This window comes from Ochotona princeps, chromosome 17 (assembly GCF_030435755.1).
Source record: "Ochotona princeps isolate mOchPri1 chromosome 17, mOchPri1.hap1, whole genome shotgun sequence".
NCBI classification, from domain to species: Eukaryota; Metazoa; Chordata; class Mammalia; order Lagomorpha; family Ochotonidae; genus Ochotona; species Ochotona princeps.
Genome location: NC_080848.1, coordinates 1,937,043 through 1,963,292, shown reverse-complemented (window position 1 = coordinate 1,963,292; position 26,250 = coordinate 1,937,043). Strand labels below are relative to the sequence as shown.

Here is a 26,250-nt window from a genome sequence, read left to right as displayed (position 1 = left end):
CACGGGCAGGACAGCAGCTGCCTGGCATGACCCATCAGGGTTTCTTCAAAGCTTGTTGTGGGAAGAGGGGCCAGGAGGGCGGGAGGCAGCCCGGAGAGAAAGGACCTCCATCAGCTCCCAGTCCTGAAATAGAGGCAGACACGCCCCCGGCAAGCCCTGCGGCTCCTGCCAACTCGCAGCCCGTGGGCACTTTCTGGCCAGCCCACGAGCTGTCCCCCTCAGCTCCCCACAGCAGCCAGCCTCAGGTGGTTAGAGCACACTAGACCTTACCAAGGTCTCAACTGTCAATCACCCACCAACCAGCCTGCCCATTTGCCTTTCCCGGGGGCCACTCCTGCTGCCCTTCCTCCACTCAGGCCCTGGCCGCAGTCACCACACCTCCCTCGCGGCCCCATGCTGACCCAACAGGGAAGCACAGCTCCTGAGACTATACCTGCATGACGTCATCATGCATTCACCCACACATCCAAGGGCAGCGGGAAGGACAGGGCCTCGCCCATGTTGCCACTAGGTGAGGTCATCACCTACCTACCTGGCGACTAGCCCCTGCCCCTGCCCACCGCAGCCCAGCCCACACTCAGGCACCCTGCACACACCCCAGCGAGCACCCAGCTTTGGTTTGGGCCACACTTGTTCTGACTCTCCTGTCCTCGTTCCAAAAGTCTGGCTGAAACAGGTGACCTGCCTCCATCAGACAGACGCCTGCGGGTGGCTTGGCGGGACCGCCCTTCTGCCTGCCCCCTTATCCTACAGAAGGCGCACATGCTTCACCGCCAGCTTGTTTCCACTGATTCTGCCACAGAAAGGCACTGTCGCCTCCCCCTTTGGTGGTCTCAGGGTCTGCCAGACCCCTGAGACAAAGCCAACCACAACACTTACCTGGAGCCGTCACAGTGGGGCAAAGCAATTCCAGAGTCCTCTTTTTAAAAATATAAACGTAGGAAACCCAGATAATACAGAGAAGACAGAGGGGAGAAAGATCTTCCATCCAATGGTTCACTCCCCAAATCAATATAACGGCCGGAGCTGAGCCAGTCCAAAGCCAGCAGCCAAGAGTGTTTTCTGGGTCTCCCACGCGGGTGCAGGGTCCCAAGGCATCAGGCCGTCCTCCACTGCTTTCCCAGGCCACAAGCAGGGAGCTGGATGGGAAGTGGAGCTGCCGGGATTAGAACCAGCGTCCATATGGGATCCTGGCGTGTGCAGGGGAAGATTAGCCTATTGAGCCACCACACTGGACCCTGTTCACCTCTTTTCTAAAACAGCTTGTTTTAACTAGTGTGACACAGAGACCTTCCACCTGCCACACGGCCACGACAGCCCAGCTGGGTGAGGCTGGAGCCAGGAACTCCACACAGGTCACCATCGGCTGCCTCCCAGGGCACAGAGGAGCCCTGCAGGAGCTGGGGACATCCACTTGCTGCTGGCCAGGACCTCAGAGTGCAGCCATGGTGCCCTTAAGCAACAGTCTGGGATGCTTTCTGGGATAATGGATGAAAGAACTCATGAGGGCCCAGCGCAGTAGCCTCGCAGCTAAAGTCCTTGCCTTGAACCCAGTGGGATCCCGTATGGTGCCAGTTCTAATCCCGGCAGCTCCACTTTCCATCCAGCTCCCTGCTTGTGGCCTGGGAAGGCAGTGGAGGACAGCCCAAAGCCTTGGGACGCTGCACCCGTGTGAGACCCAGAAAAGGCTCCTGGCTTCGTATTGGCGCAGCTCCAGACGTCATGACCACTTGGGGAGTGAATCAGCGGATGGAAGATCTTTTTGTCTCTCCTCCTCTCTGTTAATCTGACTTTGCAATAAAGATACAATAAATCTTGAGGGAAAAAAAAACTCATGAGACGCTTTATTTACGGCACCAGACAGCAGCAATGCGGGGTTCCCCCGGCACCTGGGCAGGGGACACCGAAGACACGAGCACAGCCTCAGGATGCTCAGGTGCAGCTGGCATCTGGACACGGCGCCAAAGGGGTTCCTCCAGACAGGCAGGGGGAAGCCAGCCCATGGCTCAACCAGCTAACCCTCCACCTTCAAGCGCCAGCACCCCAGAGGGACCTGTTTGAGTCCCGGCTGCTCCACTTCCCATCCGGCTCCCTGCACACTCATGTGGGAGATACGGAAATGACTCCTAGCTTTGGATCGGCTCAGCTCCATTCACTGCAGCCACGTGGGGAGGGACCCAGTGCATGGAAGATCTCCATCTCTCCTCCTCTCTGTAAACCTGCCTTTCCAATAAAAATAAATGAATCCGAAAGAAGGAAAAAAGAAAGAGGGGAGGTGAGTGAAGCTACTCACACTGGGCGGGGCCTGGCTGCCAGCACCAAGCAGGTGCCACCCAGAACAGTGCCCCCTCTGCAGGCCTGGCCTAACCCTTGTGGCTTGGTGCTGCGGCACGGAAGGACAGCAGTGCCCCGCCCCCCCCGGAGGTCACTGCTCCCCACGGCCGAGACAATGGCTGGGAGTTAGTGAGATTTCCTTACACAGCCCGCCTAGTGGAGGAGCAGAGTCGGAGGTGAGCCACAGAGGAGGCTGAGTCTGGGCCCGCAGGGGCCAGGGGCAAGAGCTGCTGTGGGCGGGCACGCCAGTCAGGACACCGGCAGGGCAGGGCAGGCCGTGGGTGCCAACAGCTCACACAGCTCGGCCCTGGCTCTCCCACCACAGCTGAGAGACACACACACAGCAAGAGACGACAAGCGCCTCTGCATGTCGGGAAGCGGGTCTGCACGCCAGGGCCAGCCCGGGCCCCCGGGGGGACAGAGCCACCACGCCCGGGGGGCCCTAGAGGAAGAGAACACGCGGACCAGGAGGGGCGACTTCAAGATTTCCTCTGTACCTGCTACAACCAGGCCGTGTTTGTTTTTCCCTTGAGGGGTCCCGTATTTATTAAATGACAAGTCTGCAGGCACAGCTTGAGCAGGATAAAAAAATTATCTCCTTGAGTTAGCAATCATCTAATCCAAAAGCACTCACAAAATTGAGCAAAGCCAGTACTTGCATATCAGCGAAAGAAAGTGCTGCTAACAGGAGCCACGGATCTGGTCAAAAGTCAATGTTTTCTGTTAAGGAGTCGAACAGGCAGCAAATTCTAGCCCAGCTCACTGCCTTGCTATGGGCCGTGGCCCACTGCAGCTGCAGGGGGAGCTCCAGCAGTCACCCCAGGAGAAACAGCAGCCTGGTTAAGCGTGCGAGTCAGTGTCGCGGGGCTCCCCGCCAGCAGCCACATGCCCTCGAACCGTCTGGAGTTACACGCAAGGACAGGCAGCTGAAGCTTGGGATGGGCCGCCCAGCGGCTGGAGGGGAGGCAGCGGCGGGTGGCCTCCGGCTCTTCCTCTCTGAAGGCAGACGGGTAAGGCAGGCGGATGTGCAGGCCCCAACGGGGATGGGAGAGAAGCGCCAGGAGGAGCCGACGATGGCGGCTTCCGGGCAGCGCAGGAGGGCCTGTGGGCTCACACTGGACCGGGACGCTGTCCACAACCACAACGATCCACACATACGCTTCGCTCAACACCACCCTGGGGGCTCCTCTCGCGGCGCCGAGCAGGTGCCCGGCCTCCCTCTTGGGCTGCCTGTGCACAGTGGTGCCAGCTGCGTCCCCAGGGGTGTGCTGTGTGCTGTGCAGCAGCCAGGAGGCAACGGACAGCAGACACCACAGAAGGCCACTCTTCGGACCCAGATGGACAGTCCACCAGAAGTGACGCCTTGTCTCCGGCTCAGGAGGCTGCGGGCGAGGCCCAGTGGTCCCAAAGGGAAGGAGACCTCGCGCTCCCAGAGCCCCTCCGGGACTGGCCTCTGTGTGTCACTCGCCCCCATACCAACCTCCTCTGGCAGAGGCAAAGTCAGCGGCGATAGCTGAGGCTGGCAGCCTTGGCAGGATGTGTCACAGACCAGAAGTTCCATCTGCTCTGAAGTTTCTGGAAGGCGTTGAAGTTCCTTTTCTCCCTCTTGAACTTTTTCACCTTCTTCTCCTACACCGAAAACCACAGGTGAGTGCTCCCAGCACTGGTGTGGTAACAGCCCCAACCCCCTCTCCCCCTTCACCAACAACCCGGAAGTGACTGACACCCGCCTGCTCCCCTTCACCAGGGTGCTGCCAAGTAGGGACAGGAGGGATCCGCAGCCTGGCCCGTCTCCCGCCAGCCCAGGTCCGCTGCCCAGCCTCTGGGCCCCTAGCTGTGAGCACACCTTCCCACGGTCAAACTCCTCATCCCAGTCGTCGAGCACGCTCTGGGTCCGGGCCAGCCGGCTGTCTTCAGCAGCGTCCCTACTGACGGCGGACACTTCCCCATCCCATGTCAACACTGCAAGAAAGACGTCCGGTGTCAGCACGCACCGGGGCCGCCTTCACAACTGGGGCTGCCCTCACAAACCAGGGCTGCATTCTAGGCAAGGGTGAATCGGCCAGTCCGCCTCCTTCCTTGGTACTCAATTATCCAAGACCTCCTTCCAGGGAAAACGACCCGCCATGGGCAGCAAGGGGCAAGGAGGCCACGTGAGCAGGGCAGTCCTGGGGCACCTACCCAGTGGCCTCTGCATCACCAAGCCAGTGCCCTGACCCCATGTGGGAAGCAAAGCTCTCGCCCCTATGGCTTCCACATGGGACGGCCCTGCTGGGAGCGGAAGTACGAGTGTGTGAGGGCTGTGCTGGCTCCCCAGACCCTTCCCGAGGCATGAGCGCTGCACAGCCACGCCAGGTGTGCGGCCTCGGAGCATCGTCCTGGGCTCACCCAGCCAGATCCACCTGGCGCCACGGTCCTCAGGCAGAGGCCACGAGCACAGAGCACAGCATGTGACTCCTCTTCCCACCACGGATGCCGGGCAAGGCCCAATCCGGCACAGCCACCCTGGCACACCCCGCGCTCCCCGGAGCCCTACCTTTCTTCCCATAAGCTTTATCTGAAGAGTATCTCAGCAGCTCCTGAAGCACATCCAGTCTGTCCTCTCTGTCCCCACGGGCCGGAGCAGCCCGGCCCAGCCCTGCAACCAGAGAAGCCAACAAACGTTAGCTTGCACCCAGACAGGCCGGAGCAGCCCGGCCCAGCCCTGCAACCAGAGAAGCCAAGAAACGTTTAGCTTGCACCCAGACAGAACGGGCGACAGTCCCCCAGACACCAGCAGGGGCTCATCCCCGCTCAGCTCCAGGGCCTTGCTGCCTACTGAAAAACAGCAGGGTTCTGGCCAGCACCTGCCAAGACAGAGACGGGACGCTGTGACCAGCAGTGCTGGCCTTGGGCTGGGGAGGGGAGAGGCCAAGCTCCGAGGGGTCTCCTCTGCCCCTCGGAGAAGGAACAGCATGCTGCCACTTCTGCTGTCCCTACAGACTCACTCTCGAGCCCCACCCAGAGTACAAACCACAGGTGCACAGGGACCCCTGAACTCGCATGCCACCCTCAGCAGTTTCTAGAAACAGTCTCTGAGACGGTCCTCTGCCCATCTAAGGTACACCTTCCGGAACGTCCTCACCTCCCTGACCACCATGCTGACCTGGTCTGTGCCCTGATGCCTCACTGGGCGAGTGCCCTCCCTCCCACCTGGAACAGCCCCTTGGCCTACAACACCTGTCCCCGTTCAGCCTGCTTCCAGGCACTCAGGATGGAGTAGACGGGGTTGCTGCCCCACTGCAGTACATGGCTAGGACAGTTGGTTCACTCAGCCTCGGCTGCGAGGCTCAGAAGGGATGGGGCCTAAGGGCCTGGGCTGACCCTTGCACATGTGGGAGACAAGCACTCAGGTCCAGCCCTAGAGCCATCCCGGCACCCATGTACCAGCAGCTGCTGCTCCACAGGCCACGCTGGCCCTCCACAGCAGCCATGCTCCAAACAGCGGAGGCATCACCTTGAGTGAGCAAGTCACCCAGTGACTACCGACACACTGCTCCGGTCATCTGCTGAACACAATCAAGTCCAGCTTGCCCCAGTGCACCGAGGCAAGTGGTCACCAGACCACAGGTTAGGCCTCGGGCTCTGTGCCTGCCGGACCACCCCACCTGGTCCTAATAGAATCAAGGAAACGAAGAAACCTGACAGGGTGCAGTCTGCAGCCTCTAGGGTAGCCTGCAGCTCCCGTGCGCCGTGTCCCCTCCCTGGGCAGGGACAGAGTGGGGCAGCCTGCAGCTCCCGTGCGCCGTGTCCCCTCCCTGGGCAGGGACAGAGTGGGGCAGCCTGCAGCTCCCGTGCGCCGTGTCCCCTCCCTGGGCAGGGACAGAGTGGGGCAGCCTGCAGCTCCCGTGCGCCGTGTCCCCTCCCTGGGCAGAGACAGAGTGGGGCAGCCTGCAGCTCCTGTATGCCGTGTCCCCTCCCTGGGCAGGAGGGCTGGTACCCCGGGGCTGGAGGCAGGAGTAATCCCCGGATTTTGTACTCCCACGGCTCTTGTCCCCTGCTCACCCAGGGGTGCGCCTGTGCAGTCCCCAGGAAGTTGCCCGTTCACGAGTGCCAAGGGATGGCTCCGCCCAGGGACCACAGCGTCACGGGGCTGCGCGCTCCCCTGGCCTTGCGGACGCTTCGTCTCTTCGGCCTCCTGCTCTGACTCCTGCCTTCTCTTCTTCCTCCTGGGTGACACAGCCCTGGGCCCAGGCTCACCGCGGCTGGAAAGCAAAGGCAAGGGTCGGCCTTGAGCAGAGAACGGGCAGCGATGACACATGGCTAGCACGATCGGGATCTCGCCTCACGTGACTGACGAGCTCCCGTCAGCTGATGCCACCCCCAAACGCCTGCCACGGCCCCGAGGACGAGTGGGCTGCTGGTCATTCCTAGACATGCTGTAATGCTCCACGGACAAAGTCCTGCCATCTGGGGTCGTGGCCGACACACACGTGCCCCCAGTGCACTGGCACCATGCCTTACAAGATCCAGACCACACCCACACGGGACCTGGGCATGCGCGTGATGCACCCGCCTTACCTGTGCCGGGGAGTGCCCAGGGCGAGGCCGTCTGCCCTGCCAGGCTTATCTGCTTGCTTCTTCTTCCTCTTGCGGCTGCGCTGGCCACCCAGGCCGTGTCCTCCCTGCTGGCCGTTCACCTCAGGCCATGTGCCTGCTGCTTCCGATGGACTAGCTGGCAGCTCCACCGGGCCCTCCCTGCCCTCCAGGCCCCTGGCCTGCCTGATGGCCATGGCTGCATCCTCGAGCGGCTTCCTCTTTTTCCTTTTCTTCTTCCTGCGAGGCACTGCAGCCTCCGCCTCGAGGGGCCCTGTCAGGGGCACCTCCGGGCCTGAACCCCCGAGAGTCTCCCCGCAGGTCCTTTTCCTCTTTTTGGAGGAGCTCTGGGGGGCTCTGCTGGCCTCAGGCAGCTGGTATGAAGGGGCCACGGCACCCCCGTTGACCTGAGGCAGGGAGCTGGAAGTGGGGGAGCAGCTCCGCGGGGGCTGGGGGCTGTGGAGCGGCGTGGAGTGCGGGCTGACGGGCGGCTTCGCGTGGCGGGCTGACGGGGGAGCAGGCGACACAGCCCTGCGGGGAGAGCCAGGCGTGGGGCGGCCGTTCCGGACACAGACACGCTCTCCTCCCGCCCACCCTCACCCCACCCTGCCGCCTGCAAGCTTTGGGGGTTTCCGTTTCCCCTGTAATTCTCAGAGGTACATGAATGACACGCATGTTGGAAAAAGAGGCTGACAAAGCGTCAGGTCTGCCTGTAATCCGAGTGAACCAAGCCCGGCTCTGCGCTCTCAACTTCTGGAAGCCGCCCTGCGCTCAGTCACAGGAAATGAGCTCCTGCGGGTGACAGGAACAGCTCTCCGTGGCAGGGCACTGGGTACCAGCAGCCCACCCTCAGAGGGCCATGCCATCACCAAGCCACAGCACACCACGACGGCTAGGCTAAAGCAACTAATGTGTCAGTCATTGTTTTCTCCCACTTTTCTTAAAGGTCACATGACAATGAGAAGCAAGGTAAAGCTATCCCAGACACACCTCCGGTGCCTGAGGACCCACCATGCCCAGACGCATGCTCGGTGTACAGGTATGTGCCTGAGTATGTGAGAGCAAGACCTGGGCTGGTGGGGGCACCATGGGGCACTGCCCTCCAGCCATGCAGGCTGTCTGTCACGGAGGCAGAACGGAAGGGAGGGTGCACGGGGCACACAGGTGCCGCAGCAGTCTGCCCCCATGGCTCCAGCCAGCGGCAAGGTGCGCTCTCCTCTCGCCATGCACACCAACCAGATGGCAGCGCCCCTGTACAGCTGCACTTCAGCCTTCAGCAGGGAGGCTTCAGACAGCCCCAAGGCAGCTGTGCCGGCGACACAGGGAGCGAGCCAGCAACCCAGACGGGGTACTCCGTGGGGCCTGGGGCACAGGGCCATGCACTGTGCCATCACCCCAGCCCACAGGGGCCTTTCCACAGCCCCTACCATCCTCTGGGGGAGCATTGTCCATGCCTGCTGAGGGGCTGCACAGGAGTGGCAGACCCAATGAAACCAACACAGCACCTGGGCTACAAAGGCCTGCCGGCTACTGAGCGACAGACACGCCTTCACCACACCGGGCTTGGCGACGCCCCAGGCCAGCCTGCGTCCAGCCCTCCCTCCGGAGGAGGAGCCGCTGACAGGGGCCCAGCCAGGCTTACCTGGGTTGGCTGACAGGCCAGGTGGAGGCCTTGGCCCGGTGAGTGGCTGTCATGGGGTAGGTGAGGTCGGAGAATGGCGAGGGCAGAGGTGAACGGGGCTCACTGCGGGTCGCCCTCCGCAGGGAGCTGGCCTGCAGTTATTGACATAAATAGAAACTTGGTGGTCTAAGAAAGGTTCCCGTGAGTGAAGAGGGGAAATACAACACAAACAAACAGAGGGAACCCAGAGGGGAGGATGGAGGGACAGAGGAGGGGGTGGTAGAAGAAGAATCAGAAGTGTTTTTGATTAGAAACAAAAAGGAAAAAAGGAAGGAAATTTAAACAAAAACCACGTAAGCCCGCCCCCACCCTGCCAGGGACGCACTCCCAGCACCCAGCCCTGCGGGGCAGCTCACCCTCCCGCCCCTGCCCCACCAGGGACACACTCCCAGCACCCAGCCCTGCGGGGCAGCTCACTCTCCCGCCCCTGCCCCACCAGGGACGCACTCCCAGCACCCAGCCCTGCGGGGCAGCTCAGCCTCCCACCCTCAGCGACCCAGGGACCTGGAGCCCACACCCAGGGCTTCCGCAGCCGTGGGCAACATAGGGCTCACAGCCTCGCTGCCTCCAGCCTAAGCAGGCCTCGCCACAGAAGGCAGTTCCCTTCCACGCCTACTCCATTCCCACACCACGCTCAGACCGCCGACCCAAAGGTGCCTGCCACCGCACACACCCACCTTCTCAGCAGACAGGGCGGGCTTCTTGGCTGGCGGAGGAGACGTGGCGCTGGCGGGCTCGGGGCACTTGAGCCTTGCCACCTTGGGGTCCGCTCCAGCTGGTGGCGCTTTGGCGTGGCCAGTGGCTGGACAGTTTGTTTCCTGAGAGTCACAGAGGCGGGCAGCTCCACACTTCGGGGTCTGGGGCGCTTGGGCGGAGTCGCGGCTGCTGGAATGCTTGGGGCTGCAACTGTTGAGGTCAGCATACCCATCACGCCTCTTGGGCCCGTGCCCACTGGCAGTGGCTTCAGCCAGGAGCTCAGGTGAGGTAGAGAGGGCGGTGACTCCGCGGTCCCAGGAGCCCTGTCCGCGGCCTCCAGGGGCCCCACACTTGCCGCCATTCGAGGTGCTGGTGCCAGCAAAGCCCTGAGAAGTTATGGGGGACGGGGGCGGATGCTGCATGGGGGCTGGCGTCTTCACCTTCTTCCCAGGCTCATCGAGGACAGTGGGAACATGCGTGGGAGTTTGGGGGAGTCTGGGGGACGGGGTCCCCGGGGGCAGCTTCGGAGGACCATGTCCATTCGGCGTCTTCAGGCCCAGAATGGAGCCATTCCGGGAGACGGACACACCCAGCTCTTCTGCAGCCTGCGGCTTCTTCCCCAGCAAAGAGTCGTGTCGCTTAAGGAGAGTGAACAGGATCCCCATGAGAACTGCAGGGCGCGGCGCCACCCGGCCCTAGCCCCACACACAGCCGGAGGCCTGGCTCTGGACACACGGTGAGCACCCCGCGCCTCCTGTGAGCAACCCTGGGCTACAAAAGGGCAGGCAGGGTGTGTCCTTAGGGACGCCCTTGACAGGGAAAGCAGTGCCTTTCCACCAACATCAGGGAAACGGCATGAAGGACTTCCCGTGGAGTACACCCCCCATGGCACGTGGCTACCACGGGGTAGCATGTCGCCGGCTCGGCCCTCATGTTCCCAGGCTCGCCAAGTTCTGGTTGCTCTCGGAGCCCTGCCGTGGGAACAGCACCCTTGAGGCCCCCACAGCACCAGGCACCCGACCCTCCTCCACCTGGCAGGGGGCACCAGCATGCCGACAGCCCCAGGCCACGGCCCAGAAATGGCAACAGCAGGCTCCAGATGTACCATCAGCTCGATGCCCAAGTGTATCTCTCCTCCACTTCCAACAGCAACAGCATTTCTTTTATAAAGCAGATGTCGCCATCTGACACTCGTGTGGGCTGCCATCAATGTGACATCCATGTCCTCGGTACACACCTCAGAACAAGTGTCATCTGAATGAATTCTCTCCATGCCACAATGCCACAAATGTTCCTAAAGTTTCCATTGTTCCTTTTCTATTTATAAGTCTATGGAAAAGAACTTTAAATTTTAGTTCAGCTAATTCTTTTCACACTATAGTATTCGTGACCGACTGTACTTAAAAGTGGTCTGTGTAACTGTATACTGGATTATGAACGTACACGAGCCAATGCAGCGATGACCAAGGGCACTATTCCACTTAACAAGACCACACAGCTACTTCTGCTGCCATGGAGAGCTGGTCCTGGCCATGGCATTCACTGAGGGGCCCCTGTGGTGGAACCCCACCGGTCCAAGGCTTGTCTCGAGTCTGGCGACCTGGCGCACTGCCTCAGAGACTCCAGTAATCCACACTTGGTGCCCTAGCATTGTGGGGGACCTGATCTCTGAACCTCCAGCTCTCGCTCACACAACAGGGGTCCGAAGGCTGCTGTCCCTGAGCAGCCCCCACCTTCTGCGGCCACCTTGGCCAGCACAGACAAGCTGCGGATTATAAATCAGCACACGTTCCCCTGGTGCGGGCCAGCCCCAGACGCGAACGCTCGGATGCTGCAGCTGTGTGGATGCTCACTGGCCATACCCATCACTATTCCTGCCAACGCCAATCGACACGTTCTTGGGCAACCACTAGTTTAACTTTATTCCAGGCTCCAGGAACACCGGCCACCATGCCTGGGAAGGGCAGCCTGCATCTGTGGGTTCTGTCCTCTGCAGCACACCCATGGTCCTGCGCTATCTGTCCTGAGAGTCACCGGCCGGCACAGTCACAGTACCCGCCCCAAAACCATCCTGCCACCTGTGACTGCAGCTCCAAGACCCTGTCCAGTAAGCAGCACAGCTGTAACCCCTTCCCACCGGTCCCTGCATTCCCAACTGCCAGGAACATCAGCACACTGTCACGTGGCCCCCAGCGCAGAGCTCTCCGAGGGGCTCTGCCTCAGCACCTGCTCCAACTCCCACCTGGAAGGGATGCCTGTTGTCACGGTGTGACCCCAGCGCAGAGCCCCCGAGGGCCTCGGCACCTGCTCCAACGCCCATCTGGACGGGGTGTCTGTTGTCACGGTGTGACCCCCAGTGCAGAGCCCCCGAGGGCCTCGGCACCTGCTCCAACGCCCATCTGGACGGGGTGTCATCACAGTGTGACCCCTAGTGCAGAGCCCCCCGAGGTGCTTGGCAACTGCTCCAATGCCCACCTGGACGGGGTGCCTGCAACAGAACCTAATGCCTCATACGACTGACCTCAAAGGCCTCACAGGACAGACCAAAGAGCCCGGCCCAATTCCGAGCCTAGGCATGACAGCCCCACATGCTGCAGATCCTGCGGGGTTCTCCGGATTCCAAGGCCTGCTTCTGCAGCCTGGACCCTTCAACTCATTCAGGCTAGCTGGAGGTTGCTATCCAGCCCCTCATGTTCAGGCTACAGGACTTCCCCCCTACACACAGGGGTCCTTGGGCCCGCCCTCCTCACATGTTCTGTTCTCCCTGCTCTCTGTCCCAGAGTGATGGGCTCTTGCTCACAGAGCCTCCATCTGCTTGACTGGAACGGGGACAGCCTCACAGGGTGACTAAGACCCCAGAGGCTGCAGAGGGTGACGCCCCAGGAGGAATGGAGGCGCCGCAGCCATGCGACACAGTGACCGCCTGACCAGAGCCATCTGACAGGTGTGTGTGTGTGCGCACACATGTGCCCACGCTCCAGTTTGGAGCATCTGAGTCCACTGTGACAAGGAATGTCTATCCCTCTGCATATGACCTCAGGCGCAGTTCTGAGGACACAGACGTTCCTGACAACCACAACACAACTGCCATTCAACCCGACACCCTTGCCAGGACAAACCCAGCAGGGTTCACATGAGGTTCCCTTTTCACCAGGTACCGAGGGCTAACCTGTCACAGTCCCCTGGCACCATGGGCACTCTGGGCCAGCTTTCCTCACCACTGCCCCCACTCTACTAAAACAGCAGCAGAGTGGGGGCCGACCGGCAGCCCCCAGGAGGCTTGGCAGCGATGCCACAGCCAGGCCTGCTGTGCACCCTCTGGAGTACCTTGCCCGGCAGCGGCGAGTGTGTGCTCCCATGGCTGAAGCTCTTCCTGGAGGGGTCTGGAGTCCCAGCAGGGCGGCCAGGGAAGGCGGAGCTTGTGCGGGAGATGGGGCCTGCGGGACTTCTTTTAGAGCTGGGGATTCTGTCCCAGGAAGAAAGAAGAAGGTCTCAGCCAAGCGGAACAGGCGCAGCAGCCAAGGTGGAAACCAGCCGCCCAGCCTCCCCAGGGCTCGAAAGGTCCCGCCATGCCGGAGATCCCCCACTGTCACTGCCCTGGGTGTCACGGTTTGCAGCCTGCAGGAGGGTGGCTGCCCCTCCAGAGCATCCGCCATGGCCTCCCGACACCCCCAAGGAAAACTGCCCCACAGGGGAGGAACGCGGGGCCCACGGAGGTGACACTGCCAATGTGGGGCAATGCTGCCACGCTGGAGGCAGCCCATGCGCGCGCGGCAGGAACAGGCATGCCTGACGAACAGCCGGGGGGAGCTCCCCGCGTCGGCCCTGCCTGGGCCTGGGGTCAGAGAAGGAGGCCCCCCATTTCCATGAGGACAGAGAGCAGACGTGGGCCCCTCACCGCAGGTAGAAGAGCACGTAGGCCTGCTGGTTGAGGGCCACCCTGACGTTGCTGGAATGCACCAGGGAGTCATTCATCTGGTACCACTGTCCATTGCTCGCCTGCACAGCACAGGGCAGGACGGAAACAGAAGAGTCAGCACGCAGGCGCAGCCGCCCTGTCCAGGGGAATTCCTGACCTGCACTGGCTCTCAAACCGCTGACGCCTTCCTGCTGGGCGCACGTCTAACTTAGGCTGGCCTCCAAAGTCACACATCAGCCCTGGCTCCCTCCTGGGCCCCTGCTCATGAAAACTGTCCCTGCTAGAGGCATTCCGGTGGGCCCGGCAGCTCCCTTCACACTTCCTCCAGCATAAGAACCCTGGGAGGGCACCTGGCTGGCATCTCACAGACGCCGAACGGCCTTTAAGGTTCCTTCTCAGCCCATCACGTGATGATGATGGGCAGGACCTGCTCAGACTCCAAGACGCCAGCCCTCTCCCTGCAGAGGCCAGGTCTGGCCTGACGTGGCCCAGTGAAGCCTGGCAGCTGGCGGCCAGCATGCGCCTCACCTTCACGTAGCAGTAGTAGTGGCCTGCGTGGCAGCTGTAGCCTGAGTGGACCAGGACGGCATAGAGCCCATAGGTGACAGGCTCGCCGCTACTCTGGGACATGTAGGGACGGATGTTCAGGAACTCCGGGTAGCCGACATCCTGTCCAGAAGACAGAGGAACATAAAGGCCTGTCAGTCCCATGGAGGAGACACACGGCACGCCTGGAGCGGCACAGCCCCTGCCGGTGTTGCCACAGTGAGAAGGTAAAGAGGCCGTCTTGCCCAAAACCACCCCACTGTCCCGTCTAGCTACCTGCTCTCACCCTGACTCTCGCCAGCAGTCCCTGGGGACGACAAGAGCCGCAGAGCCCACTCCCCAATGGCCCCTCGCAGCAAGGAGGGCAGAGCTGCACGCTTCCGGCACAAACTATGCTGCCAAGCACAGCCGGTGGCCACGGGCTGCGTGTACACTCAGTCAACACTTGTTTACGCTTACTTGCAAGGCAGTTACAGAGATCTCCCATCTGCTGGCTCACTCCCCAGCTGGGATGGGTGCGCCACCACCTGCTGCCTTTCCTGGCACGCTGGTGGGGAGCTGGACAGGAAGCATGAGACCCAGTGGACACAGGTAGCGGCTGGACCTGCCATGCCACCCCCACAAGCCAGGGAGCTAAATCCTTAACAAGCTAGATCGGAACAGAGGTCATGTGAGAATTTATCAGTGGTAAAAACTGACGATTTTTTTTTTGTAGGAAAACATTTTTTAAAACTTTTTTCCGGGCCTGGCATGGTAGCCTAGAGGCTAAAGTCCTTGCCTTGAATGCGCTAGGATCCCATCCGGGGGCCGGTTGTAATCCTGGCAGGCCTGCTTCCCATCCAGCTCCCTGCTTGTGGCCTGGGAGAGCAGGACAGGACGGCCCAAAGCCTTGGGACCTGCACCCGCGTGGGAGACCTAGAAGAAACTCCTGGCTCCTGGCTTCAGACTGTCTCGACTCCAGCTGTTGCGGCCACTTGGGGAGTGAACCATCGGATGGAAGATCTTCCTCTCTGTCTCTTCTCCCCTCTGCTTATCTGCCTTTTCAATAAAAATAAATAAATCTTAACAACAACAACAAAAAAAGGCCAAGTTACAGAAAGGAGATCTCTGTGCTAGTTCAATCCTCTAACAGCCACAACGGCCAGGGCTGGCCAGGCCACGGCCAGGGGGGACCTCACCCGGGCCTTCGTGTGGGTGCAGGGCCTCAAGCACACGTGCCGCCCTCGGCTGCCTTCCCAGCACATTAGCAGGGAGCTAGCAGAGCAGCTGGGACTCAAGCCAGCTCCCACATGGGGCGCCAGTTTCCCCAGTTTAATCCACCAAGCCAAAACGCTGGTCCCAGTAAATCTTAAAAAAGAAGAGAGAGCTGTAGACTTATGAAACACACCCACTACACAAATACAGATTTTTGTCTATACCCTACAAAAAGCCACTGCGTGGCAACTGCACCTGCTTCAGCCTCCACAGAGGATCCTGAGCCTGGGGAATGTAAGGACACACCAGGGGACTGTTCTCTGGGCAGCCGAGCGGCCGGCAGCACACACCTTGGTGATCTTGCCGCCGCTGAAGTTGGCGAAGCGCTTGAGAGAGAGCGTCAGCACGTTGGAGGTCCTGTGGATGCTGAAGCGCTTGCTGGCCGGCACCTTCCTCTTGCACCTGCGAGGGGGACCAGCAGTCAGCATCCGCCAGGCGTGAGCTCTGTGCCTGCTGTACCCCAAAACCTAAACACCACCCATGCTGCAGGCAGCACAAGGCTGCTACGGGCAGTGAGCAGAGAGCTGGCGGAAGAACGCGGGGCAGTGACGTGGCCAGGAGGCGCCAGTAGGACGACAGTGAAGGGAAATCTGCAGTAAGGCAGGACCGGGGGGACGCTGGGGGCAGAGCGGGCAGCTTCTGCCCTGACAGGAACGGTTTTCAGGAGGGAAGGCACTGACTGTGGGCTCCGAGAAGCTGCCAACCTTCCAGGGTCACGGCTTTAAGGGGACCTAGACCCAGAGGCTCTGCCCCTCAGGAGGACGAGAAGTTAACATCTGCTGCAACAGGAAACCGCTCGCCCCCAGGACCACCTCACCTGCCCTAGGCCGTGCCTCATGCGACACCGCCCAGATCCCTAGGTACAGGGTCACCACAGCCACACTGTGTGAAGAGAGACACGTGGTAACACGCCATGGGTCACTCGGGCAGCACGAGCAGTGGTCACTCAAAGGCAGGAGAGGCCATGATGGCCAGCAGGTGGGTGGCTTCTAGAAGGGTCCACTTCAGCCAGAGTACAGCAAGACTTACTTGGCGCACATGTAGGCATTCTCTCCACTCAGGACATCCGGCTTCACAAAGAGCTCCAGAGCCCGCACGATATTTGCAGCTTGCTGAGGACAAAATGCACGGGAACACGCCATCACAGGAGGGCAGACGCAAGACACGGCCACTTCTGCTCTGTTCCAGGCCAGGGCAGCACATCACATGGCGGTCACTAACATGGAAATGGATCTATTGGCGGCCCCAAGGGAACAGGGTACCAGGCCACAGCCCTCCTCTAGGGATGAGGAACACACCACATGAGGTTCACCCCGTGAGCTATTCCCTCCATCACGCCCACGACCAGGCCTAGTCTGCTGCCCCAAGCCCTGGCAAGGTCAAGAAGGCAACCAAGACGCCACCCCAGAGCCAAGGGCAACCAAGCCGCCCTGAGTGCTACAAGGACAGCCCCACGTGACAATTCAGTCACTGCCTGTGCCTTGGGATCCAGACTCCATTTTAGCTGTGTTTGAATAAAAGAGGCTGAGGCAGAAGGCTGAGTTCAATCCCACTACAGTGACACATGGTCTGCTCTGGGGTGGCTGACCCCGGGCCCAGTCCCCCCCGTCAGGCTCGCGTGTCCCTGCTGGGCTCTGGCCTCCCTCCACGCCGGCCATACCCGAATCTCCAGCGCTATGTCCAGGTAGGGGTCATAGGTGTCCGAGACGCTCTTGCACTGTGAGCATTTCACTGAAACAGGACAGTCAGACAGTGGGCAGGTGGGCACGGTACAGCCCTGCCCCTCACCCCAACCTCCAATGCCAGGACAGCCCTCAAGCGGCCTTCCACCCAGGAGAGCCCCCTCACTACCCTGAAGACTCCAGCATCCACAGTGAGGGTTCCCAGAGACACCACTGTCGCCCTACCCTGCACACACCAGGCCCAGTCCCTCAGCTACGGGGCAAGGGCCACAGGTCAGACAGCCAAGCAGGAAGGGAGACGCGTGTGAGCAAAACTTCCCCAGACCAGCTTAGGAGAGCGTCCTGTGCACTCGGTGCCCAGGCAGGCAGGCACCTCAGAGGCAGTCCAGGCCCTCCAACACCTGGCCAGGTGTGTACAGCAGGAGCACTCCCACTGGCAGAATCCCCAGAGTGCCTGGGGTCATGGCTCCCACTCCACCAGGCACAGCTGGAGCAGACAGCTCCACTCACCTCGCGACCTCAGATACCCGCCAAAGATCTGGTGGACCAAGGTGGTGGCCTGGGTTTGACGGTCCAGTCTGAAAAGAACACAGCCTTGAAGAGGGCACCATTAGCTTAGCGTGACCCACAGAAACCCCTCCTGTCTACCAGCCGGCCACGCACCTGCTCCCACCCTCAGGGTTCCCGGCCTCCACACCCACAGCAACTACTTCAAACCTCTCCAATGCCCTGCCCATCCCGTGCCTCTCAGCCGGGCACCTCGCACCGACCACACTGGCACCTGCAGCCTGCCTTGGGCAACCTCACCCTCCAGGCTCAGTGGCAGAGGGCCTAAGCCGGTTGCCCTCAGCTCTGCTTCCCACACAGCCACCACAAGGCTGGGCCTGCCGGCTGCTGAGGGCTGGAGTTGGGCTGTGGCAGGGCCATATGCCTCCCTGTCAGCACATGGCACCCTTATCTTTGGGGGCCGGGCCCGGGCTCAAAGTCTTATGGCACAAAGCTTCCTGGGGCTGGCTCCTCGTGCCCATGCCCTGTATCTGGGCTCTGCTCCTGGCTCCCCTGCTGCCCTGTGCTGGCCCAGCTTACCCTCTGAACATGAGACCCCGGATGTAACTCCCACTGGCTTTGGGGTCTCGGCATCAGCCGTGAAGCCCATGCCCTGACACAGGCCTGTGGGCCCCGCTCGCCAGCTCCTCCCTGCGACTCCTCACAGGCACCAAGTGATGCATCTGCAGGGCTCAGCCCGCCAAGCGGCCTCACCAAAGCGGGGGGCGACTGGTCAGCTCGCCTCGTCTCCTATCCGCGTCACTCATACAAGGTCCTCAACAGTGTCAAGCCTGGCAAAGGAATCTTGGAGCCCCTGGGACGACTGTGGCACATTCCTTGCCACCGGAGCCAGGGGGCCCTCCTGGCACGCTGTTTCTCTTCCCTAGAGCTGGGGGTGTTGGGCAGTGAGGCTCAGCAGAGACTAGGGAGCCTGAATCACACATGGACCACTGGGGGCTGAGGAGCACAGACCCCAAAGGTACAAGGCAGTCAGTTACATCTGAGACCAGATGGACAAGAGCTAGGGGATCCTGAAAAAAACCCACTGAGGGGCCCGGCGGCGTGGCCTAGTGGCTAAAGTCCTCGCTTTGAACGCCCCGGGATCCCATATGGGCGCCGGTTCTAATCCCGGCAGCTCCACTTCCCATCCAGCTCCCTGCTTGTGGCCTGGGAAAGCAGTCGAGGACGGCCCAAAGCTTTGGGACCCTGCACCCGCGTGGGAGACGTGGAAGAGGTTCCTGGTCCCGCCCCAGCTTCGGATCGGTGTGCATCGGCCCGTTGCGCTCACTTGGGGAGTGAATCATCGGATGGAAGATCTTCCTCTCTGTCTCTCCTCCTCTCTGTATATCCGGCTTTCCAAAAAAAAAAAAGCCACTGAGGAGCATGCACTGCGACGTGCTGCCAGAGGGGGCGCTCTGAACTGAGCGGCAGGCAAACAGCACCGCCTCAGAGAAGACAGCTTCCAACAGGGAAGGGAGCCCAGGAACCCCCGAAGGCAGAGCCCAGGTGGGCGTGGGGCACAGTAGGACACGTGCAATCAGGGGGTAGCAGATGACAGCCGAGGCGCTCGGGTCCCTGTCACCCACGGGGACACAGGACTCCTGGCTCCAAGCAGCAGCCAGGCCCAGCCGCTGCTGCTGAGGCACCTGGGCAGTGAACCGGCAGAGAAAGATCTGCCTCATTCTCTCCGGCTTTCAAACAGCTACATACATGTTTTAAAATAGAAACTTAAAAAACTACCTTACTGTTCTGGCACAGCAGATGAAGGTGATAGGAATTAAGCTTCTAAACAAACACAAAAGCAAGTGGGAAAAATCTGAGGTTAGGAAGTTGGGCAGTTTGTGCAGTTGGCCTCTGCCCGGGCACTGGCACTCGAGCCACAAGCTGCTGCTTCCAGGACGAGCCTCGGCAGGAGGCTGACTGCAGTCGGCCCTGGGACACCAACCCCGACACGTTAACTGCCACCTCAAATGCTCACCCCACAAAGTCATGTACTGATTTGAAAGGGAGAGTGACAGAGAGACGGGAAGGCAGGCAGAGGCCTTGTATCTCTGGGTTTGCTCCCTAAATGGCTGCAGCGCTTGGTGCTGGGCCGAGCTGGAGAGAGCAGCCAGGAACAGGCGGAGGGCCTGCCATGTCAGCAAGGAACTAAAGAGGAGCATCCAGGGCTGACGGGTGCTGGCCTCACAGATGGAGGCTTACCCAGCCATGCCACAATACTGCCCCACCTCAGGTAACTTTCACGACTGGGGGCTCAGGGCAGCAGCTAAACACCTAAAGGGACTTGCTCAACCCTGGCCCAGCTCAGCTCAGAGGGCTCCTGCACCCGTGGCCTCCACAGCCCAGCCCTCCCACAGGTCAGGCAGGCACGTGAGCTGTGCCAGTGTGCCCAAGTTGGGCAGCGGTGGCATGGGCAGCCCCTGGTGGGCCAGGGCAGGCAAGGGCGTGAGCTGTGCCTGTGTGCCCGAGTCGGCAGGAGCAGCACGGGCAGTCCCTGGCGGCCGGGGAAGGCAGCACGTACTTGGCACAGCCGTTCAAGCAGGCTTTCTGCATGGCATCAATGGTGTAGCGCAGAAACTCGTGCGCATCCTCCTGGTTCCCGAAGCGGAAGTGCCGGGCAATCTCTGGCAGAGAGGAGAGAGGGGTGAGGGCTCAGCAAGCCCCGGCTGATGCAGTCATAAGGACCCCCTTCAAACAGGAGAGCAAGAGACTCAGCATTCCCCAAGCGCTGTGCCTCCGGAGCACCAGCTGCCAAGGCCGTGGTCTTCTCCTACCTCCCCCGCGTCACGGAAGGGCACGGTAGCCATCAAGGATACCAAACGCCCAGATGAGCTTGGCTTTCCGAGCACCAGCGGGCTCTGCCACGAGCCGCGCTCACCTCTTAGCACTGAGGCTGAACACAGGACCAGAAACCAACGGAGCCATCCTCTGAGCCACAGGGCGCCGGGCTCCGGGCTACGCGGGCGCTGATGGCCGAGGCTCACACTGCCCCGCCCCGCACACCCACCCCTGCAGCCACACAGGAAGCTGAGCCATCCTTCACAGCCTCTGCCCTCCCAGCCTCTCCCCTGCACCTGCTCCCGCCGGCTCCCCGGGTCGCTGGGGAATGTGCGTCCTTACTTTTCAGGTCTCGGATGAAGGAGACGGGCTTGATGGCGTTGCCGCTGTTGGCGAAGGCCTGCACGATGTGGTTCTGCATGACACACAGCATGCAGAAGCCGCCCTGGTGGCCTGCAGGCAGGGGTGGGCACCGTTAGTAGAATAAACAGGGCACCCTGAGGGCCTGGCACTGCGTCCCACTCAGTGCTCTCACTGGCAGTCCCCCACTTCCCATGGCTCACTGCACAAGGCTGGGCAGAACGCCCTCTGCCCTCGGCAGGAAGCTCTCAGGCGGCAGGCTTCCCCATGGCCCAATGTTGGTCCTTCATCGTTCCCACCTCTGCTCTAGCTCCCAAGACACACTGCTTTGGCACAGCAGGGGACCAGCACCTGCTCTGTGCACACGCAGCCAGCAAAGGGCCTGCAGCACTGGGGGCATTAATATTTGGTTCACAAACCCAGGTCGCTATGAAGCAACTTGCTTTTTGTTGGGCATTTTTCCCAACGGTATTACGTTTCTACCTTCAAAGCTACTATACATTGTAAATACAAAGCTCGTGTTAAAAACTACATCCCGCAAGAAAAGAGAATAGTAATAATAAATAAAACTACATCACGGGGCCCAGCATGGTAGCCTAGTGGATAAAGTCCTCGCCTTGCATGTGCCGGGATCCCATCTGGACACCAGTTTGTATCCCGGCAGCCCCGCTCCCCATCCAGCTCCCTGCCTGTGGCCTGGGAGAGCAGTCGGGGACGGCCCAAGGCCTTGGGACCCTGCACCCTCGTGAGAGACCCAGAAAAAGCTCCTGGCTTCGGATCAGTTCTGGCTATTGCGACCACCTGGGGAGTCAATCAGCAGATGAAAGATCTTTGTCTCTCCTGTTCTGTAAATCTGGCTTTCCAATAAAAACAAATAAAGAAAGAAATCTTTTTTAAAAAAAGAACAATTACCATTACTTTTTTCATGTTTAAATGATCTTTGTCTTTTCTACGCAAATTTATTTTTATAAACATATTTAAATTATTTGTTTATTTGAAAGGCAGTGGGTGACTCACATCTCTTGCTCCCACACACCCATACCAGCTGGGTGAGGCCAGGGCTGACGGGTCAGCTCCCTGTACTGGGCAGGGGCTGGCGCTGGCACCGGGCCACGCACCCCAGCGGGGGCAGAGCAGCTCAGCAGCTAGGCCAGCGCAAGGTGACAGCCATCTGTAACCTACGTAGAAGTAAAATACGTGCCAAGTATTCACAGGTCGGTGGAAATAAGATCTTTGTTTTGTTTTGTTTTTTGCGATTTATTTATTTTGTTGGAAAGTCCGATACATAGAGAGGAGGACAGAGAGGAAGATCTTCCATCCACCGATTCACTCCCTAAGCGGCCTGCGACGGCCAGAGACAGACGCGTTCCCTTACCTGGTCCACTCCCTACAGGCCCAAGAGCCCAAGCAGGGACAGGCTGGACCGCACGGACGGGGGCCGGCCCCAGAGGCACGCCATTCCAAGCTGCAGGCTTGGCCTGTGGTTCCCCAACACGGCCCCTCAGCCTCCCGAGCGCCAACGGCTTAGGTTTCAGCAACTCCCTTCTCCTTCTCCGTCCTTAGAGAAGCTGAACACTAAATTATCCTCTGCTTTTCAACTGCACTAAGAGATGTCTGTGTGCTGTGCAGTCTTCCAGGTATGCACCTCCTTGCCAGCAGGGCCCACGTGCAGAACCTGTGTGCCCCTTCCCCGGCACCTCCCACGGCACACGGCCACCCCCACACCAGGGCTGGGAATCGCTGGCTATCAGTCCATTTCCAAAAGCAGTCGGGCCAGCTCGGGCAGGCAAGGACTCGAGGGAGCCTCAGGAAGTCTGCTCTCAGACCTTGGCCCCGGGGCTGTGGGACTTTGGAACGTCTGTCACACTGGGTGGCACAGCACCCGCCATGCGCCATGCGTGGCTGCCACACCCTTCCTGAGCTCTAGTTCCCACACTCCCTGCAGGTGCCTGTTCAGGGTCCCCGCCTGGATCTAGTCAGCTCTTCCCTTGCTGGCTGGTGCCTTTTCCTGCCTTCTAGACTGTTCTAGAGTGTTCCAGTGTCTGTCAAAGTGGAGCTGGTCCTTTTGATTGTTTTTTAACTAAACCAAAGTCCTTCATCTTCACACGGCTGAATTTATTAAGCTTTCCTTGGTGTCTTGTTGAAAGTCTCCCACCCCAAGGACAAGAGGACCCCGACCTACACTGCTTGAAGCATTGCAAGCTCTACGTAGCTGAGCGGCAACAGGGGCCTGGGCCACAGAGGCCAGGCCGGGCTGCTTCTCATCCACCTGAGCACCCGTGCAGGCTGTGAAGGGATCAGAGGATGAGCCAAAGGCTTGAGCCCTGCAGCCACATGAGACCCGGATGAAGTTCCTGACTCCTGGCTCGGGAACCATGGGGTGAGTGAGTCAGCAGACAGAAAAACCTGTGTCTCCTGCCCTCTGCTTCCTTTTCAAATAAATTTTTTAAACATTGGGATCAGGGTCCAGCACAATAGCGCATCAGTTAAAGCCCTCGCCTTGAACGCCAGGATCCCATATGGGCGCCGGTTCTAACCCTGCAGCTCCACTTCCCATCCAGCTCCCTGCTTGTGGCCTGGGAAAGCAGTCGAGGACGGCCCAAAGCCTTGGGACCCTGCACCCGCGTGGGAGACCTGGGAGAGGGCTCCTGGCTTCTGGCTTTGGATCGGCTCAGCTCCAGCCATTTCGGCCACTTGGGTAGTCAACCATCAGATGGAAGATCTTCCTCTCTGTTTTTCCTCCTCTCTATATATCTGCCTTTCCAATAAAAATAAATCTTTAAAAAAAAATTGGGATCAAAGATGTACGAGTAAGATGCTCAGAGATTCAAAAATCCTTTACATAAATAAATAAGTACTGGATTGTGTGAAAATCTGCAGTGCAATACCACAACCCTGAACACGTGCCCACGGGCTGTGGGCTCAGCCCACCCAGGCCAGGGCATGGACGCGGCACTGCAGCCTTCGCCTCAGAGCCTCAGCATGTGCTTCAAGCCTTTTCCTCCCTACAGAAACTTTACTCATTTAATCTTTACCAAGCTTTATTATTTTCACCTTAAAATGTCCGAGTAACAGATTGCACTGACTCATTCCTCAAACACGGGCAGCATCTGGGGCCGGTCAAGGCTCAGCCAGGAGCCAGGAGCTCCACACGGGGCTCCCACGGGGCTCCCACGGGCCAGGCGGGGCTGAAGGACTGAGTCCCAGGACGCCCGCAGGCAGCAGCTGGGCCGGAAGCGGAGCCAGGACCTTGCCCCAGGCGCTCCAGCGTGGGCCGTGGGGATCCCACCAGGCAGCTGGGCCCCTGCTGCCCAGTGCCCTTCCACACACACCTGAGACTCACCCAGGGAGCCAGGCCTCGGGACAGCAGCATGGCGAGCACGCACACCTCCAGGACACCATCTCCCCCAGGAAGCCAGCTGTCGCACCCTCCGAGGCACTGCTTGCCCTCATCAAGCCTGCAGATGGCCTGCTGCATGTGGCTGGGCAAGGCAGCCAGCTCGAGGCGCGCCGCCCACAGCTGTGCTTGCTGCGAGGAATACCCCCACATACCTGCCGCTGCTGCCCCCGGGACCCCCAGCACCGCACCTTTCCTGGTCTCTCCCATTCCCACTCCTACCCTGAGTGCTCTGGAGTCATGAATCTGGGAAACCCTGCTTTCTGTGTGACTGCTCAGGTCGGCAACTGTGGAGAGTGCAGCCCCCTGCAGCAGCCCCACTCGGCACCCCTGAGTCCCACTCGGCCCCTCCGAGCCCCAGCTCACTCACAGCTGCGTGCATGCTCCTGGGAGAGCAGGTAGTTGGCCAGTGGCGGCGTGTAGGTCAAGCACTGCACGGTAGAGTTCAGGAAGCAGGTGTTGCCCAGGTTGTGCAGGCCGGCGCCCACGCGGAAGACGCGTTCCCACCGCAAGGACAGCCGCTCCGTGGGGAACAGCACTTTCTGGGGGGCTGGCACCCCGTCACTGCCATCCTCAAACACGTGCTCGCTGCCTGAGGAAGGCCCGGGACAGACAGGGATCCTGAGGTCTGCACGCAACCGCTCAAGCTGTTCCCCAAAAGCCCGCGGGTGGCCTTCACTGCTGGGGTGTGGCACACAGGGCTTCCTGTGGGTGACAGGGCCCGACCCGCCTGGGACCCTAGTGCACCCAGCAGGAGGGGCATCAGGTGCCTGGGAATTCCTCCGACCACACCGCACAGGCCCGCATGCAGGTGGGACCCTCACCCCTGCCCATGCGTCTTTCCATACCGGCTCTCCTGGCTGGGGGCTCCTCTCCATTCTTGGGGCGGCTGTCTCCCTCTGTCCTGGCATTCAGTAACACATACTTGCTCTTCAGGGAGTCCAGCTGGTAGGAGAAGCTCCGGGCGGCCGGCTCAAACTCAATCCTCTGCAGCAGGACCTTCCTGGCGGAGGTGGCCAGCAGCCTGGACAGCTCCCCGTCGCTGGCCGGCTCCCTCCGGCCAGGCTTCAGGGCTTCCCGCAGCTTATCAACTATCGGCATGGTGCGTCACTGCGGGGACGAGCAGGACACGGGGCATCAGAGGCCCAGCCAGCCACCAGCGCTGCACGGGCCTGCCAGGGTCAGGCAGCAGGCCCCAGGGAGGTGCGGAGCAGGGAGTCGGTCACTCGAGTGGGCCCCCAGGCTCCACCCCTCCCGTCCCACAGCCCTTCAGCAGACACTCAGCATGGCTCTAGCCAGACGGTGTGCACTCAGGATTTACTCAAAAACAGGGCAGCACTAGGCCCGGCAGCGTGGCCTAGCAGCTAAAGTCCTTGCCTTGAACGCCCCGGGATCCCATATGGGCGCCGGTTCTAATTCCAGCAGCTCCACTTCCCATCCAGCTCCCTGCTTGTGGCCTGGGAAAGCAGTCAAGGACGGCCCAAAGCCTTGGGACCCTGCACCCGCGTGGGAGACCTGGGAGAGGTTCCTGGTTCCTGGCTCCCGGCTTCGGATCGGCGCAGCACCGGCCGTTGCGGTCACTTGGGGAGTGAATCATCGGACGGAGGATCTTCCTCTCTGTCTCTCCTCCTCTCTATATCTGACTTTGTAATAAAAATAAATACATCTTTTAAAAAAAAACAAACAAGGCAGCACTAATTTTCACACACACAGGTCCATGCGGTCACGTCATGCACACACAAGCCAGCCAGGCACTCCAGCCAGGCACACCAGCCACGGCACACCAGCCACGGCACTCCAGCCAGGCACACCAGCCAGGCACACCAGCCAGCACTCCAGCCAGGCACACCAGGAAGGCTGCAGCGCACACATGGATACCAAGCACACACAGTGGGGCCGTTAACCTTTTTTTCTTTAAAAGGTTTTCTTACTTTCATTGCAAAAGCGATTTCAAGAGCAGAAACATACACAAAAACCTTCTAGCTCTTTCCTCAAGTGGCCTCAACAGCCAAGGGTAAGCTGACCCGAAGCCTGGGGCCAAGAGCACCCTGAGTCTCCCAGGAGGGTCCAGGGTCCCCAGGACTCATCCTCCAGCTCTCTCAGGCCGCAAGTCAGCACCCACACGGGACGCCAATGCTTGCAGGTGGGGGATAGCCCACTGAGTCCTGGCGCTGGCTCCTGGCCTGCGGTGACTATGAAGCACACACCAAGGGCTGGCGTTGTAGTATAACAGGTAAAGCTGCCATCTACAGCGCCAGCACCCACATGGGCACCAGTTCAAGCCCCAGCTGACCCACTGTGATTCACTCCCCGCTGATGCACCTAGCAAAGCAGCAGATGGTGACCCACATGGGGGACCTGGGAGCAGCGTCCAGCTCCTGGCCTGGCCCAGCCCACTCCCCGCAGTCACCTGGGGACTGAACCTCGCTCCCCTGACTCCCAGCCTCAGACGGGCTCAGCTCTGGTTGCTGTGGCCGTCTGG

General features: G+C 60.5%; 1 protein-coding gene across 1 annotated transcript; it reads right to left on the bottom strand.

The window, feature by feature from the left end:
• Nucleotides 1-3,766: 3,766 nt before the first annotated feature.
• Nucleotides 3,767-24,875, bottom strand: USP36 (ubiquitin specific peptidase 36). Its single transcript, XM_058675718.1, has 18 exons — nucleotides 24,617-24,875; nucleotides 24,139-24,360; nucleotides 20,354-20,464; nucleotides 19,755-19,857; nucleotides 17,198-17,265; nucleotides 16,666-16,736; nucleotides 16,035-16,117; nucleotides 15,296-15,407; nucleotides 13,734-13,874; nucleotides 13,185-13,285; nucleotides 12,614-12,752; nucleotides 9,268-9,924; nucleotides 8,552-8,682; nucleotides 6,895-7,440; nucleotides 6,265-6,578; nucleotides 4,871-4,972; nucleotides 4,181-4,296; nucleotides 3,767-3,963 (listed from the first exon to the last, which is right to left on the bottom strand). Exons 1-18 carry the CDS (start codon nucleotides 24,867-24,869, stop codon nucleotides 3,835-3,837), a joined length of 3,399 nt encoding a protein of 1,132 aa, XP_058531701.1. The 5' UTR covers nucleotides 24,870-24,875; the 3' UTR covers nucleotides 3,767-3,834.
• Between the last annotated feature and the right edge of the window lie 1,375 nt (nucleotides 24,876-26,250).

Coding starts and splice junctions, on each gene's coding strand:
- USP36 (XM_058675718.1), bottom strand. CDS start 24,869: ATGCCGATAGTTGATAAGCTGCGGGAAGCCCTGAAGCCTGGCCGGAGG. Junction 6,579..6,894: donor CTGGGCACTCCCCGGCACAG/GTAAGGCGGGTG, acceptor TTTGCTTTCCAG/CCGCGGTGAGCCTGGGCCCA. Junction 4,297..4,870: donor TAAAGCTTATGGGAAGAAAG/GTAGGGCTCCGG, acceptor TCTTTCTTGCAG/TGTTGACATGGGATGGGGAA.